This window comes from Hippocampus zosterae, chromosome 1, assembly GCF_025434085.1.
Source record: "Hippocampus zosterae strain Florida chromosome 1, ASM2543408v3, whole genome shotgun sequence".
Taxonomy (NCBI): domain Eukaryota; kingdom Metazoa; phylum Chordata; class Actinopteri; order Syngnathiformes; family Syngnathidae; genus Hippocampus; species Hippocampus zosterae.
This window is the reverse complement of record NC_067451.1, coordinates 32974445-32992500: the sequence shown is the minus strand read 5'-3', so window position 1 is coordinate 32992500 and position 18056 is coordinate 32974445. Positions and strand designations below refer to the sequence as shown.

At 40.7% G+C, this 18056-nt stretch overlaps 1 protein-coding gene across 1 annotated transcript in view; it reads right to left on the bottom strand.

The window, feature by feature from the left end:
* The window catches only part of rxfp1 (relaxin family peptide receptor 1), a 62691-nt gene that overhangs the window by 11483 nt on the left and 33152 nt on the right, over positions 1 to 18056 (bottom strand). The window contains exons 5-15 of the mRNA XM_052059373.1: positions 14541 to 14612; positions 13712 to 13783; positions 12578 to 12649; positions 12402 to 12473; positions 12237 to 12305; positions 11032 to 11103; positions 9641 to 9712; positions 9480 to 9551; positions 7973 to 8044; positions 7412 to 7483; positions 343 to 572 (exon numbers count right to left, since the gene is read on the bottom strand). Coding sequence (XP_051915333.1) covers positions 343 to 572; positions 7412 to 7483; positions 7973 to 8044; positions 9480 to 9551; positions 9641 to 9712; positions 11032 to 11103; positions 12237 to 12305; positions 12402 to 12473; positions 12578 to 12649; positions 13712 to 13783; positions 14541 to 14612 — 947 coding nt within the window. The remainder of the gene's footprint in view (positions 1 to 342; positions 573 to 7411; positions 7484 to 7972; positions 8045 to 9479; positions 9552 to 9640; positions 9713 to 11031; positions 11104 to 12236; positions 12306 to 12401; positions 12474 to 12577; positions 12650 to 13711; positions 13784 to 14540; positions 14613 to 18056) is intronic.

Here is an 18056-nt window from a genome sequence, read left to right as displayed (position 1 = left end):
TAAAGTACAACAAACTCAGTTTTGCTTCCGTTGCCTTTTTAAAAACGTGTTTTTAGCGTGCGTGCATGCATGTCGTATGTTTAAGCTGGCATATGTTTTACCATGCCTGGCTGCGCCCAATAATACAATGCGTTTTGTGTATGTGTCAAATACAGAAATAGCACCCCTTACTGAGACTGCGCCCAACAACACGGTGCGCCTAATGGTTGTGAAAATCCGGTATTATATACAGGTATACTGTATATATATTGTATATACTGTATATGTGTATACTGTATGTAAATAAATAATTGATTTCTTATGTAACAATGACTTGATTCAATAATTTAAAGGTCAACTCACAGCAGAGGGAGATGATGCACATGGCGTGCAGCTTGTTCTCCGAGCGAATATAAGACCGCATGCAGATGACAAAGATGTTGCCAAAACAGGTGGTGGCCGAGACTACCCAGACGAAGACCCTCAGCACGATGTTGGCCAGCAGGTCTTCGAAGGATGAGATGCCGTCCGTGTTGGGCTTGCAGCTGCGCACGTGAGGCGCGTAACCACAGTACTGGAACTTTTTGAAGTAGCTGTCAAACACAAAAATGCACATGGTCATTTACACACACTCACACACGCGCGCGCGCGGACGCACGCACGCACACACACGGATGTACGCGGACGCACGCGCGCACGCACACACGCACACACGCACACACGCACATTCATTATAGTTAATTCCAAGAATAAATAGTCATCAAAAAGTATAATTTCCTGAGATGAGATCTGGAGAGATACTGGTATTAAGCACCTGCATTTGAATTCGCAGCCGGTGATTTTAAACATCACAAAAGTTAATCAAATCAAGCTCAAATAGTTCCCAAGGCATTTCATTAATAATGTGTCATGTCCTGTTGGTAATGTCTTCTTTCCGTTCACAGTCTACAGTAAAGTGGTGGGTGGAGTCGATATGAGGCAGCAATTGGAATACAGTAATCCCACGTTTATCGCAGGGGTTACGTTCCGAAGTAGTGGGCTATATTTTTTACAGTTATTATACAATACTAAACTATGTATAAAATGAAACCAAAGACCAAAACCTGTTTTCAGGCCCAATCACAAAAAAACAAACGTTTTCAACAAATAACCACATTAGTTTTTGGAATAATGTACTGTCAAATAATGTTGCTTGAGCACCGGTGCAGAAGGTTTCGTCGACATTGTAGTGTATGTATGTACAAAGACGAGGTGCAGAGACTGTTCACGTTGGTCGGTGCCTTAGCCAATCAGGTTGCAGAAAGCAATTCAGTGTTGAAAAGCATTTAAAAAACTGCACTAAAAAATCTGTGAAACAGCGAAGCCACGGAATGTGAACCATGTTAGAGTGCGGGATAACTGCACTGTAAATCACATCAACCAGTCCTTAATCAGCAGTGGATTGTATTTACGTTCTGCTCCAAACGAAGGAAGGTACTGGAGTATTGTTCTGCATGCTGTCTTGCTGCTTGCCATTCTCGCGTCGCTCTTGTTGCAACCAATGTTGTTGTTCCAGTAGAACTTCAGGTTTGCATGGTTACAATCACAGTCTGATTTTTCTGTTTGACTTTTATCTCTCATTGGTGTTTCTCTCAAGTACTTCTGTGATTTTCAGTTTTGCTTTTTTCTCGATAGTTTTTTATCCCACTCCGCTGTTAGTTTCCTGGTGGCTCTGTCTCCACATTTTTTAGTGAGTAATTCCACTTGTTTTTGTTCTTGCAATGATGTTTTGTCGCTGTTGTTATTGCTCTTTGTTTGCTAGTGTTTATACTTGTTGGACTGAAGCTTGTGTCACTGCTCACAAATACATTCATCTGTGTGGTGGTCGTTCTATGGCTGTAAGCCATATCGTCCCTTTGACATGTTCTCATTAATATATAATTTTGTAAATAATTACAAAATAATTACAACCACCCCCCAAACAAATCTTTGTAGAAGTGGTAGGAAAAATATAATGTTCAATTATGTAAACATTTATTTAAATGCTGTTGTATTCATGCATTTGCCCCCCCCCCCCCGCCCCTCCAACTCTGCCAACCTTGAAGCGTATAAGCAAGGGGTGGGCAATTATTTTCCCAGGGGGGCCAAATGAGAAGCAGAAAATATTGTGGAGAGCCGGGCCAAAAGTTAGAAATAGAAATAGAAAATAAAGAAGATAACACAATGTCTTTGTATGCCAGTAATAATGTAACATTCTCCTCCTCCATCACACTCAGCACCAGTTCTCCTCAAGGATGTGTACTGAGCCCCCTGTTGTTCACGCTCTACACATTTGACTGCTCTCCGACTATTATTAGCGGTCCAGTTTGCGGAAAGTTTTTAACATGATAACATTCAAACCATTCTAGGAAATGTTCATTTACTCCAGCCACAAGCAATTCACTCTGAGCATGGAAATTGTCAGAATCGGACTGAGTAAGAATCGCTTCTTTGTTTTTCAAAGTCTCGTAGATTTGAGTCTTTCTGACTCCAGGCGTCTCCTGAATGTTTCGTACTTTGTTACCCGCTTCTTCGTTTAATCAGATACATATCACTTTCCCTTCCATGGTCATTACTGTCTCCCTCTTTCTTCGTCTTCACCTCCCTCCCTGTGCTCTGCAACTTGAAGTAACTGCGCCACCTGGTGTTGAAATACCTGTCATTACAAGTCCAAACGAAATTAATGTAATCAAACCTTAATTGTGCACCAATCTTTGGCGGATAAAAAAGACCAACGTGCCGGATCCGGCCCGCGGGCCGTAGTTTGCCCACGGCTGGTATAAGCGGCATTGAGAAAGGATGAATGGATGCATTTTTATTAGTGCTTAGCGTGTTATTATTAGAATTAATTTAAATCAATTTTAACGGCATATTTTTTATCACAAGTTAATTCCTTAATGCGGCACCACATCACACCGGATATTGCGTTGCTCTAAAATAAACCGGAAACAAAACAATGAGTGTGCTACACAGGTCCACACGCATGTCTGTTTGGCCAGCCACGGTTAGAGCGGATGGCAGCGTGAGACACCGAAAACGGATAATTAAAGAGCTTATGAATGGAAAGTTTTCTTTTAAAAAGTTGCCAGATGGTTTGTGTGTTTTGCTGCCGTGAACTGAGCTATTCTTGTCGCACGTCAAGTCTGAAATACCACTTAATGGCCAAGCACACGGCTGATGTGAGTACCCCGCACCCTCGTCTCAGCCAGACAGCTATGGCGAATTTCAAAGGGAAAATATGGATAACGCGACTAAGAACAAATTTGCTGCAGCCATAGCTAAATATGTGGCTACTGCATGCAAGCCTGTCAACATTGTCCACAGCTAGACTCAAGCTGAAATCAATCGCATGGCATGTAACTGCTCCTCTACGGACTGCCAGCGAGAGCCTACATTACAAGCTATGTACAGAAATTGTACGAAGCGGAGATGGCTCAGGTACACCAAGCGTGGGAGAAGACACTGTTTTGGGAGAGAAATAAGAGACTCAGGTTGATGAGTCTCTGGTGAACAAAGAGCAGGTAGCCTGACTGCCATGTTCAAAGCAAACTTGAGAAAGAGGAAGTATGAAGCCATGGTTTAACTGGCATAAAAGCTGAGTAGTGGTTTACCTTACATGTGCACTTTGTTATTTTATATTGCTCTGTTTTGATTCCCTAAAAGGGCTGTTAAAGGAGCTGTTGGGTGACAAAATATGTTTGCACAGTTATTGATGGACAGTTAGTTATATTGTGTGAGAGATTATGTGCTCAAAGTGTGAATAACTGCTCCACATGAAAAAAATGTTTTTTAAAATTAAAAATTTAAATTGTTGTTTCAGTAAATATTGTTATTTTGCACAAAGAAAACTGATCCACGATTCCTTGTTGATGAGAGCATTGAAATGGGGAAAATAGGACAAAAAGAAATCAAAGGAAATTTATAATAGATAATCTGTGATTATTTACGATTAATTGTGAGTTAACTAGGAAATTATACATTTGTTTGCGATTAAATATTTTAATAGTTTGACAGCACAATTTTTTATTAATTTATTTTAAAGCAGTGTTCCTCCTAAGCTGCACATATGCGCAATGGCACACTGTTCTCTCCCTCTTTTTATATACAGTGCATCAAAAAAAAAAAAAACAACCAAACAAAAAAAAACCATCTAACCTGAGCTGTATTGGCATTTTGCATTTTCACATATGCCTCATACAAAGAAATTGAAAATTTGATTTGACGCATGTGGTTGATGGAGCGGGAAGAAAAATGCATAAAAAATGATGTGTGGGAGCATTTCAGACTGAAATGTGCTATAGAGACCTTGCTCAAAGATGCCCACTTGATTAAGTTGGCCATGTCTTGGGTCCTATATGCGGATTCTTTACAGTGATATTTATTAGTGGTGGGAATACCCGCTCTTTCTAGAGAGCTGGTTCTTTTGGCTCGGCTCACTAAAATGGCTGCTCAGTTTTTTTGTTGCTTAATTTACTCCCAAAAATAATGTACAATTATGTGTAAAATGAATTACAAATGTAAAAAATATACAGCAAATCAACTATTTATTATATATATGGCTTTATTTATATTCTTCTAAACATACTCAACATGGAGTACAACATGGAGTGCTACAAAAAAATAAATTACAAAGTACAAAAACAAAGACCCATCTCAAAACAAGGTCAACATAAAGTTCCAATCTCTGATTGTGTATATTTATAAGCTTTTAACTACCGTATTTTCACGACTATAAGGCGCCATTAAAAGTCTTAAATTTTCTCCAAAATGGACAAGACGCCTTATGATGCGGAGCGTCTTGTGTATGCACTGAGTTCCAAGACCTTACTGACAGCCGACACGCTGTTTATATAGCGATAAGGCGGAAGTGAGTGTGGACAGCCATGCAGCAAAGAAGTCGGCCAATCAGTGAAGGGTGGGCGTATAAGAGGACGCTACAGGGACGCCCAAAGCAGGTACCAACACCTGTATAAAGTGTGGCTATGTGCATTATTAGAAACAAACAACTTCGGTTTTGGTTTCTAAGAACCCCCGGAAATAAATTCTACAAAGAGACACGCCGCACCAATCCCCACAAAGCTGTTCAGGGAAAAGTACCTCAATGCCTGAGTGAGAATATCCCAGCACGATTGAAGCATTTTACCACAATTTATTTGTGAAGTGTTGATGGCGCATGCGTCGTGCCATTCACATTCGTTCTTGCAACTCAGCGCTGCCTCGCGTTAGTAATGCATGCAATGTGAATTAGCACACTTTGATGGCTCAATCCAGGGTCATCATTTCGATGCCAGAGGCAAACATAGTCAGGCTACACCCCCGCCTCCCTACTATTCCTTAATTAGTTTTTCCAAAATTTGAATTGATGAAATTTAGGCCACTTTGTCCTGCTTTTAAAATCTGTTACAATGATCTCACATCTTCAGTTAACTTACTAATATTTACCGATAAAGATTTTGAATGTTTATTTTTAACATCGTCTAATCTAAAGAGTGTGAATTTGAGACAAAATTCACATGTACTGGGCTAGGTAAAGTCTCAAAGTCTCAGAATTATTATTAAACAATTGAAGCATCCCAAAACCTTTAGGGTTATAGATATGACATTATGTAACATTTAATATAGTTTACCATTTTAATACTCATATATTGTGATGAAAAGCATCTCTCAGGGCACCATTCACTTCATGTATTTTGTATCATAAAATAGCAAATTAAGGCATAATTTATTTTTTAAAAATAAATCCTGAATACTGAAGTGGCTCTCATGGATTTCTTGACAATTTAAGTTAATTTGGGCTAATTCACGATTTAAAATCCTCATGCCTTAACAAATTCTTACAAACCTGGGCTCATTTTACTTTGTCATAAATCTCTAATCAATGATATCCTCCATTATCACATAGAGGTAGTTGTTTTTTTTTTTCCTTATAGAACCTAGAACATCCAAAGAACTGCAGGCATCACTGGTCAGGTCATTGTTCACAACTCTAGTGTAAGTAAGACAGGAGTTCCCAGGCAAAAATCACTCTTGTCTAAAAAGTACGCAAAGGCTCGTCTCACATTCGCCAAAAGACACCTTGTTGATCCTCAAGAGTTTTGGAAACACATTCTGTCGAATGTTGAGTCATAAATTGAACTTTTTGGAAGATGTGTGGTCCATTAAATCTGGTGTAAAAATGGCACAGCATTTGATAAAAAGAACATAATGCAAACAATGAAGCACTGTGGTAGCAGTGTGATGGACCGTGGCTGCTTTGCTTCCTCAGGACCAGGACAACTTGCTGTGACTGATGGGACAATTAATTCTGCCATCTACCAGAACATCATGAAGGACCATATTCGACCATCGGTTTGAACCCTCACATTAAAGCTCTCTTGGATCATGCAGTAGGACAACGATCCGAAACACAGCAACAAGTCCACCTCTGAATGGCTCAAAAATAATAAAAATAATAATAATAATAAGCAAGGTTTTGCCGTGGCCAAGTGAGAGTCTGGATTTGAATCCAATTAAGATGCTGTGGTGTGACGTTAAGCGGGCTCTTCATCCGAGAAAACCCTCCAGTATGGAATTGAATCAATTCGAAGAAGAGCACAGCAATGTGAAAGACTCATCACCAATTATCACAAACTCTTGATTTCAGTTATTGCTGCCAAAGGTGACACGACCCATTATTAGGTTCAGCGGGCTATTACCGGTACATGCTTTCACCTAGGGACAGGTAGGTTTGGATTCTTTTTTTTGTGCCATAATAAATTTAATTCGCATTTAGAAACTGAATTTTCTATTTCATTGGGTTGTGTTTGTGTGATATTAAAATTGGTTTGATGAACTGAAACCTTTGTGTGTGATAAATATGCAAAGAACACAGCAATCGGGAATGTTTTTTTTTTTCATGGCACTGTATGCGCTGCTGATCAAATGCTAATGTCGCCTATGCTCATCTGAGATAGCACTTCAGACAGCGAAGAGTTGAATATGGCTTGACAAAGCTGCTGGATCTTGATCCATCTTAGCGTTCCAGGTCTTAGGTAGAGCAACGTGTGGAAGTGCAGGAATATGTAAATTAGGAAGCCCACAAAAGACTGACTTGGTCATAGCTTTTACTATTTCTATATCTATCCATCCTTTCTCTGAATCGCTTATCTTACGAGGGTGGTGGGCATGCTGGAGCCTATCCCAGCAGTCTTGGGCTGGGGACACTTTGAACTGGTCGCAGCAGCATTTACAGTATATACCAAGAATAAAGTCACTTTTCTAGAATATGTTCTTTGGAAAATTGTGGAAATGGATGAATTCACTTGAAAATTTCTCCCATTTAATTATTTCCCCCTCATCATATGAATTACTTGTCATCCTCATGATTGGTGAAAATATTGACCAGATGAGTGAGTAAGGACGGCTTCGTACTCACATGTGGGTTAAGTATTTGAGAGGCTCGAACATTCGTCGTTGGATGTTGGCAATTTCGATGCCCTCAATGCTTCTGGAGCAAAGAAAGACACATTGCGAACATGACTTGGAGATACGCAACGGGACGCAAACACGAACATTAACAGGGAAGTGGAATCAAGCAAGATTAAAAGAAATTAAATAAATACAATGCACATCTAAATTACATAGTTTATTCATAAATATTGTTAATTGTCATTTCTCACACATTTGGATAAAAGGTAACATTAAAATATACTGTACAATAAAAGTACCTCATAAAATATATAAATATATGTAATACTAATATTAAACCATTTAATAACAATGGATTCAATACCATTAAGTTAAAAAAAACAACAACAGTATAATATTGTACACAGTATATTGAACAATAAATCTAAAATAAATTACAGAGTTTGTCAAATCATGAAAGGGTGCATGCACTAATTAGAAATAGGACCAGAGCTACCTCAGCTGAAAGTGTGTGTGTGTGTGTGTGTGTGTGAGCGCTCGTTAGAAAAAGCACAGCACTTATACTCACAATGACTTTAGTTTATGGAGCTTGTCAAAATGGTCCACCTGCAGTTCTCTAATGGGATTGTATGAAATATTTCTGTAAAATAAAAAAATAGAAAAGTCCAGATCTAGCAAATTGTTCTTCTTTTCCATGCTTTTTTAAATATGCATTTGATATTTCATAGAGTAGTTATTCACTTGGTTGCTTAATAATTTCAACAGAGACCAAGAGACTGTTGGAAGTTTGTCAGTGCAAGAGCCTGAGTATGACTTCTTGAGACTTTGTGGGTTAACTCATGATTGGCATTCCTACCAAATATCATGTTGCTAAGTATAAAAGTCTTTGGGGATGAACTTTCTTTGAAAAGACCCTTGGAGATTGTAAATAGCACAGCCACCTTATCTATATTGCACTTAATTGAACGGCGTACATTGAAACTGTAACATTTATTTTGTGAATGCAAACACTTTGTTTTTCTTCTTTCTTCTTTCGACCCACAATCTTGCTGCTGTAGACTGTAAATTTCCCCAGGGTGGGACAAATAAAGGATATCTTAAATGGCCAACATACTCTAATATGTCTGCTTCAAACCAAAATGTCAAGCTTCCTTTTTCGTACCAGAGGTGCCCAAACTTTATAGACCGAAGATCAACCCGTTACCGCACATGCGCATGCAATCATGTACGCACGAGCTTTTTTTTTAAATGCTTCTCCTGGCGCTCCAGATTCCCATTCTTTGCCAATACCAATGAATTGTACATGAAAAAAACTTTGAATGATAATAATAATAATCTAGATGTATTGCAACAGCTCTGCTCGCAAGCTTCAATTGCAGACTGCTAACCACTTACAACCTCCGGTGATACAGATCACGTGCAACCGCAAGTAAAAGGTGACCTGTGTTTCATTTATTTAGTTATTTAAAAAAAAATACTTTTCAGTGAAAGTGAAACTTCTCAGTTGCATAGGGTGCAGTCTGCAATAACAAAAAATATATATACAGTATATATTAATAACACAAGCATGATACACAATACCCCTCACAATCGACTTGGGACCAGTCCACCGGCTACCGGTCGACCGCTATCGCAGTATTGGCCACCCCCGCTGTGTAGTTTTTTTGTTTAAGCCTGGCTTCTTGGAACATTTTGTCGGTCGACCCATGATATACATGCCGACCAAACTTTATGTTTTAAGTGAAACACCGTTCCTGGGGTTAAAATTTTCTTTGAAAAGACCCCTCGAAATGGCTAACATTGGAACTATAAAATGGCTGCTTCAAACCAAAATGGCAGACTTGGTGTGTCTTTTCAATCTTGACTTCTTGGGGCTTTTTGGCGGTCTACTCATGATTGACATGCCTACCAAATTATATGTGGTGAAGCGAAACTGTCTTTTTCAGCCTGAATGAAAATTTGATCTGAGGGTAAGATGGGCCACCGCTGTATGGCATACATGGGGATTACATATTTATATGTGAGCGAACACGTGTTGGATACAGTTTAAAATAATAAATATTGATGAAACTCACAGTTGAAGCAAATCCCCCAGAAATAAGAAGAGATTAGGTGGGATTTTCACCAGTCTGTTGCTGGAGAGATCCCTGTGTTAAAAAAAAGGGTCAAAGTTAAGCAATAAACAACACAAAAACAATATATTTCATGATATTTACTGGATAAAACAAAGACTCACAACTCTCCAAGATTTTGGAGGACCGAAAAGGCTTGTTCATGTATGTGGCTGATCCTGTTCCGCTGAAGAACCCTTGGGAAAATACATAAATGAAAAAGAAAATGAAAGATGATTTATCATATTCACTTAAAAAAAAAGAGAGATACTGTCATATAAATTAAAAACAGTTCCAATAGAACAAGTGTTTATGAAAAACAATTGCATGCAATTACACTGTACATGTACATTAGTATTCCAGTAGTGCATACCATGTACTATATATATATATATATATATATATATATATATATATATCATACATACATACAGTATATATACAGTAATACTGTACCTTGGTTACTGTACCTCTGTTCTTGACCAAATCGGTTTTCGACCAGAAAATTCAAGAATTTTACGCCTTGGATTACGACCGAAAATCGTTTTTTGACCAAACTAAGCAAACCTGAATACGCCACGCGACTCCTCTCTGTCACGTTGCGTGGTGGTGGTGGACCCCAAAAAGCAGGCAGGAGAGAGGAGCAGGGTGTATTTGAAGAAGTGTATTGATAAAACTCAGAAAACTAAATCCTAAGCAAACAAAGTCCAAAGTAGCAAACAAAAATCATGACTGAAGATAAAACATAGCAGCAACCAAAACAGTAGCAGTACTGTAACAACCTGACAGTAGCCAAGAGCAAACAAACAAACAAACAAACATGACAGTAGCAAGAAGCAACAGTAGCATATATATATATATATATATATACTGTATATATATATATATATATATATACTGTATTGTATGTTGTACTTTGCATGCGTATTATTATTCCAGCCAAGTAAACAAGTACTTTTACATATGTTATGTAGTCAATTCAAGTCAAGTCAAAAATACTTTACAGGCCCATATGTAATAAATTTAAATTTTAGTACAGTGGTCCCTCATTTATTGTGGGGTTTTAGGATTAGTAATAAACAATTTTTTATGCTATGCGCTTTAAGGCTGTAAACCTCATCATTAAAATTTCTCTCTTATTGAAACAAGCTCAAATTTGAAACCTTGGCAAAAAAAAAAGTATACAGCATTATTATTGTTTTTATTTATTGTTGATCGTACACGAGAGATGACACGGAGGAGATGGATTCAAATTAATCTCCGGTACCTTAGCCAATCACGAAGCAGAATACAATGCGGGTTTGTAAGTTGTAAAAAAACAGCATGCGGAATTAAACTGTAAAAATACAGGTCAAGTCAATTAGGACACAATGGTGGTTGTAAGATGTAAAAAACATTATTCAAAATTGCACCTGAAAAAAAAAAGTCTGCGACATAGCGAGTCTGCGAAAGGTGAACTGCAATATGGTGAGAGACCAATTTACAAGATGCTGAACACGAAGGTGGGATTACGTACAGGACTGTCAGCATGCTGCACGAGTAGAAGGACACATTCTCCAAGGACTCAATAAGATTTCCCTCCAAATCCCTGAAAGAACATCATACGTACAGTAGATTCCCCAATACATCATATAATATATAGACTATAATATTGTATCTATCCACCCATCCATCAATCCATCCATATGAAGGATCCAACAAAAACAATTTGAATGGAATTTTTTTTTCATTTGAAAGATGTGACGCAATCGTATCAAACCGAATCGTTCCATGATGAAATATATCAAGATGGGTAACAAATCGTCTTCATGTTTCATTTACAGTAACTTCAAGAAAAGTTCATTCATTCATAATGTGAATGACAATGACACTCGAAACTCATTGCATCAAACCCTCTGAGCCTCAGCCGTTTCATATCGGAACGTTTGGATAGAATTGATGCATGTTAAAATCAACCGCCATTGAATCGCATCCCATCCCATGCATAAATATACATATGGAATGGTCTTTTATAACGTACAGCAATTTGTTTCCGGTTCATTTTAATGAGTAGAATTTCTCACTAGCAGTCCAGGCACTTATTAATGTGCCAGTGCTAGCTTGCTCTGCAGTTGGATGTTCTCCGCTTTAACGCAGCTCAAGCCAGACGTTGGTCAACGAAAGTGGGATGAACCACCTCAAGCACCGAATTCCGGGGTTCAATGATCTAGCCGTGTCAATGTTAAGTTAACTTAGCACTTAGCATTCACGCATTGCTCCTCTTAATAGCGTGCCTCGTCGCGCGCACGTTTAACCATATGAAGGTTTTTGGGACTGTCCAGTCAGTTGATTTTCAGTTTTGCTATTCAATGTGTTTGGACGAGGCATAAACAAATAAATAAATAAACATATTATCCCGCAAACTCCAATGTGAAGCCGCTTATTTCGAACAAGTTTGTTTTTGATTCGGAGGGATTCAGCCATCAGCCCACTATGTGAAAGACCATAAAGTGTGAGCCAGAGTCTTCATTCATCTGGGTTAGTTTTGATTTTTAGGGAATTTTAACTGATATTGCAGTTGGCCATATGGCTTTATCCAGAAACTCCGTTCACTGCATCCAATTTATGTTTTTATTTTCGAGGGATTCAGCTGGCTGCTTTATCTGTTTGTATGGCAGCTTATCGGAAAAAAGTCAATTTTCTATCCAACCGGTGACATGTGTCACGACTTCCTGTACTTACAACCAGTTGAGCCTTGCCATCCCGCGACAGATGTCATCTAGTTTTGTCAGAGTGTTGTTCAACAAAGCTCTGTCAAAGTTGGGACACACAAAACAGATATGTACACGCTTCAAACATGTCACAAAAAACGGACATCTTTGCTCAGAATAGAAGAAAAACACTCACAGCAAGACCAGCGAGTTTAGTCCTGAAAAGGTCTTGGATGAAATGTGATGGATGTTGTTATTCTCCAAGATCCTACAACATACAATTTGTCTGTTTGATTGTATTGTTGAGAGTGTCAAGAAATCGTTATCTTTAGTGCAAGGGAAAAAGTGCTGTTCAACATTTAATAGACATACAACCACTCCAGTTTATGCAGGTCGCTGAACACACCGGGCTTCAGCACGGAAATACGGTTGTAGTTCAGATATCTATAATGAAAAAAAAAAAACATCAGGAAATAATCATGGAACATGCCAGTGCCACAATGTTGAAAAAAAGGACCAATTTCCCTTGTTTTGTTTTGTTTTTCGGTCATCATTTATTTTGTGAGAGAAAAGCCCTGCTTGCTGGAGGAAAAGACAAATATGTGCAAATTGATTTCTTTAATTCAAAGGTAATGTTGTGACACACAACAAATTGAAAATTAATTGAAAATCAAAACAGGCCCATGCACTCGCTTTTTCAGCAGGTTCTTTCAAATTTACAGGGGGCGTGACTGACTGATTTTTTGTTTTGTGGACATACATATATTCTCCCCAGTGTACAGGCGCTTGGCAAAAGTTCAGGCATATTGAGGCCCTTCAAAAATGTTTGCTCTTGAAAAAATGGAATGAGCAAATTCCTGTCTCAAATGCAAAATGGCTGCTTCAAACCAAAATAACCAAACCTCTTGTTCAAAATCAGCCGTGTTACCATAGATATGTCCACGTAATTTCCTCTCCGTCAGTGAAACGGGTGTTACAGAGTCATTAAAAAAAAAACTTTGTGTTCCCCCAATGTTCAAGATTGTGTCTGGGGTGGATTTTTGGAAACTTTCCAGGCAGTTTCAAAATGAGGTTTAAGGGGTCATGTTCAGGATCCTCAAAATACCTACATTTACACGCAAATAAACATGCTTGCAAAAGTTATGGGATGTTTCAGGCTGATAAGGAATGAATGAATTTCCAAGTTGGAGTTGATGGAGAGACATGTGCACCCTGTGTCAATAGGCAAAACTCAGGAGTTAATTTTTTTTCCTCGAGCAGGAGTTCATCAAAGTATGAGCTCTGGAATTCACGCGAAATTACTACTTCAGACCAAAACAGCAACCTTTCTGTTTCAGAAATGGGTCCTCGAGACTCTTTTTGCGTCTCTTTTTATGATTGACATGCGTACCCAATTTTGTCTCCATCAGTGAAAGTCGCGTTCAGGGCTGATTTTTAGCTCCACTTTTCAGTATTTCTTAACAAGGTGCCAGAAATTGTGTTTTCATGTGACACTTGGTGACTTACAGCCTGGTGAGATTGGATAGCCCTGTGAAAGCAGTCGGACTCACATCTTTGATCTCATTATGTTGCAGGTATCTATGCAAACACACATATGCACAAAATTACATGATGTAGTGCAGAAGCAGATCGGCGAGTCTGCTCACGTGTTTATTTTATATGCACGGTGCATCTGGAAAGTAATCACAGCTCTTCATCTTTACCATATTATATTGTTACAGCCTCATTCCAAAATGGAATACATTTTTCAATTGAAGATTTTTTAAAAGGCACTTGAAGGACAATTCAATGACGAGGAAGAAAACGCTCTGGTCTGATGAGAAAAAGATTGAACTTGACGGTGTGAAGGCCAGGCGTTATATTTGTCGGAAACGACAGCCTCATCGTGAAGTGGCGATGACTTTGGGCACTGGGAAAAATGTCTGAGTTGAGGGAATGTGGCAATGTCAGAACCATTCTCGACAAAAACCTGGCCCAGAGTGCTCAGGACTTCAGATTAGGTGACCCTTAGCATACAATGAAGGAGACAAAATCATTTCGTGTACTTGAGAGGCCCAGCCAGAGGCCAGAATTGAATGTGTCATGGTCCTGTCCTGTGATCTTTGTTTCTTCAGTCTCCAGCTGGAGAGTGGGCGTTCGAGCCGCACCTGACACTAATCATCCTCGTTACCTGGTTGCCTTTAAAAGCCACGCAATGACAAAAACTGGCAGTTGGATAATTAAACCTTGCTCACAGCGCTTCAACTTTTTAATTTTGAATGTTGAGAGTAAAATTGTGAGGAGGGGGTGACTTTTTTCCATTTTGGAATGAGGATGTGTCACGTGGAAAACTCACAGTTTCTGCAGGCTGTGGTACGGGAAGAAGGCGTTTGCTTTCAGTCTCTGCAGATGGTTCCTCTGCAAAGACCTGACAGGGCAAGACGTGCACACGTCATTGCATGCACAGGCTGTGACAGTCATATCGCAAAGTAGTGCATATTGTTACAAAAATCATGAATAGTAAATGTGTTTGAAGTTGATTTTATCAAAAGCTAAGCAGAATATTTGATGTGTGAGGTGTAACAACTCAATCTTTTTCAGGACATATCAAGTTACATTTTAGATGACAAGACTTACATTTCAAATTGATCATACAGTATTTACTCCTTTCCTGATCATGTCCATATTTGGCCAGGAGTTCACGATTTCAAATGTGTTCTTTCATTGCGCTTTGGCGAAAGATAGTCGATAGATTCAACTCAACTGTATTTATTGAGCACTCTAAAACAACCATCGCCGTATACAAAGCATTTTACATGGAGCAAATAAATAAATAAATATATATATATATATATATATATATATAAAATCCTCATCTCACCCCTCGGGTGGTGTCCATCCCTCATTCAGCTCGGGTCCTCTACCAGAGGCCAGGAAGCTTGAGGGTTCTGCGCAGTATCCTTGCTGTTCCCAGCACTGCACATTTCTGGACTGAGATGTCCGATGTTGTTCCCGGGATCTGTTGCAGCCACTCATCTAGTTTGGGGGTCACTGCTCCGAGTGCTCCGACCACCACAGGCACGACTGTCACATTTACCTTGCAGGCTCTCTCCAGCTCTGAGCCCTTGGTATTTCTCGAGTTTCTCATGTTCCTTCTTCCTGATGTTTCCATCACTTGGGACCACTACATCCACTACAACGGCTTTCCTCTGCCCTTTATCTATGATCACGATATCTGGTTGGTTCGCCATTACCATCTTGTCAGTCTGGATCTGGAAGTCCCACAGGATCTTCTCTCTGTCTGCTCTGTCATTCTCCACCACCTTCGGAGGTGTTTCCCATTTTGACCTTGGGGTTTCCAGTCCATACTCCGCACAGATGTTTCGGTAGACTATGCCAGCCACCTGGTTATGGCGTGCCATGTAGGCTTTCCCTGCCAGCATCTTACACCCTGCAGTTATGTGTTGGATCGTCTCAGGTGCCTATTTGCACAACCTACACCTTGGGTCTTGTCTGGTGTGGTATATCTGGGCCTCGATGGCTCTGGTGCTCAAGGCCTGCTCCTGAGCAGCCAGGATGAGTGCCTCTGTGCTGTCCTTCAGGCCAGCCCTCTCTAGCCACTGATAGGACTTCTTGAGATCAGCCACTTCAGTTATGGTCCGGTGGTACATCCCGTGTAGGGGCTTGTCCTCCCATGATGGTCCCTCTTCCAGCGCCTCATCTTCTGTTCCCCATTGTCTGAGACATTCTCTGAGTACGTCATCCGTTGGAGCCTTCTCCTTGATGTATTCATGGAGCTTGGATGTTTCATCCTGGACAGTGGCTCTCACACTCACTAGTCCCCGGCCTCCTTCCTTTCGGCTTGCGTACAGTCTCAGGGTGCTGGATTTGGGATGGAACCCTCCATGCATGGTTAGGAGCTTTCGGGTCTGAACGTCCGTGGTCTGAGTCTCTTCCTTTGGCCACCTTATTATTCCTGCAGGGTATCTGATCACTGGCAGGTCATAGCTGTTTATTGGCCGGGTTTTATTCTTGCCATTGAGCTGGCTTCTTAGGACTTGCCTCACTCGCTGGAGGTATTTGGCCGTAGCCGCTTTCCTTGTTGCCAGTTCGAGGTTGCCATTGGCTTGTGGTATACCAAGGTACTTGTAGCTGTCCTCAATGTCTGCTATTGTCCCTTCAGGGAGTGAGACCCCTTCAGTGCGGACTACCTTTCCTCTCTTAGTCACCATCCGACTACATTTCTCAAGCCCGAATGACATCCCGATGTCGCTGCTGTAGATCCTGGTTGTGTGGATCAGGGAATCTATGTCCCTTTCGCTCTTAGCATACAGCTTTATGTCATCCATGTAGAGGAGGTGACTGATTGTAGCTCCATTTCTGAGGCGGTATCTATAGCCTGTCTTGGTGATTACTTGGCTTAGGGGGTTCAGTCCTATGCAGAACAGCAGTGGGGATAGTGCATCACCTTGGTATATGCCACATTTGATGGACACTTGGGTAAGTGGCTTGCCATTGGCTTCAAGTGTGGTTTTCCACATCCTCATCGAGTTCGCAACGAAGGCTCTTAGGGTCCTGTTCACCTTATACAACTCCAAGCATTCAGTGATCCATGTATGTGGCATCGAGTCATAGGCTTTCCTGTAATCAATCCAAGCTGTGCACAGGTTGGTACGTCGGGACCTGCAGTCTTGGGCGACTGTTCTGTCAACCAGGAGCTGATGTTTGGCTCCTCTGGTATCTCTACCAATGCCCTTCTGTGCTTCGTTCATGTATTGATCCATGTGTCCACTTATCTTAGCCGCAATGATGCCTGACATGAGCTTCCATGTTGTGGAGAGACAGGTTATTGGCCGATAGTTGGATGGGGCTGCACCCTTTGAGGGATCCTTCATGATCAGGATGGTTCGCCCTTCGGTTAGCCATTCTGGGTGAGTCCCATCCCTCAGCAGCTGGTTCATTTGTACTGCTAGGCGCTCATGGAGTGCTGTGAGTTTCTTTAGCCAGTAGGTGTGGACCATGTCCGGGCCTGGTGCTGTCCAGTTCTTCATATCTGAGACTCTTTCCTGTATGTCTGCCACTGTTATGGTAACTGGGTTCTGTTCAGGGAGGTTGCTGTGCTCCTCTCTCAGGGTCACCAGCCATTGTGCACTGCTGTTATGTGCAACCTCATTCTCCCATATGCCTTTCCAGTACCTTTCAGTTTCCAGTCTTGGTGGGTCAGCTCTTTTGTTAGGACCCTGCCACTGAGCGTACACTTTCGCAGGTTGTGTTGCAAACAGCCTGTTTATTCGTCTGGCCTCATTCTCTTTCGTGTACCGCTTTAGGCGACTGGACAAGGCTTGGAGCCTTTGTTTGGCAGTTTCGAGTGCTTCAGGTATGGTCATCTGGATGTACCTCTCGGATATCGGCCTTTTCATCACACCTCTCTGGGCCTCTGTCAATTGACTCACATCTTTCCGGGCCGTCTTGATCTTAGCCTCCAACCGTCTTTTCCATGGTGGGTAACGTATCTCATCGCTTCCATGGTTGCTCTTATAGCCCAGAGTCTCCAGGATCACTGATGCTGAAGCGTATATCAGCTCATTGGTTTCTGTGATCGTTACGGTAGGGATCGCCCTCAGTGCTGCATTCACACTTTCTATGAGACTTTCAGATGGTACTTCACATAGCCGTTGTAATCGGTTTCTAGGTTGCCCAGCTTTCATTCTCGCCATGATCTTAGCTTTCAGGTCAGTTGCTGCCTCGCTCGGCATTTCATTCATTGGGGCTGGCCACCCAATCTCATCATCTGCATTCATTGGGGCTTGCCTCCCAATCTCTTGTATGACCTACTCCTCTGATCTGGCAGCCTGGGGCCCTTCACCATGGA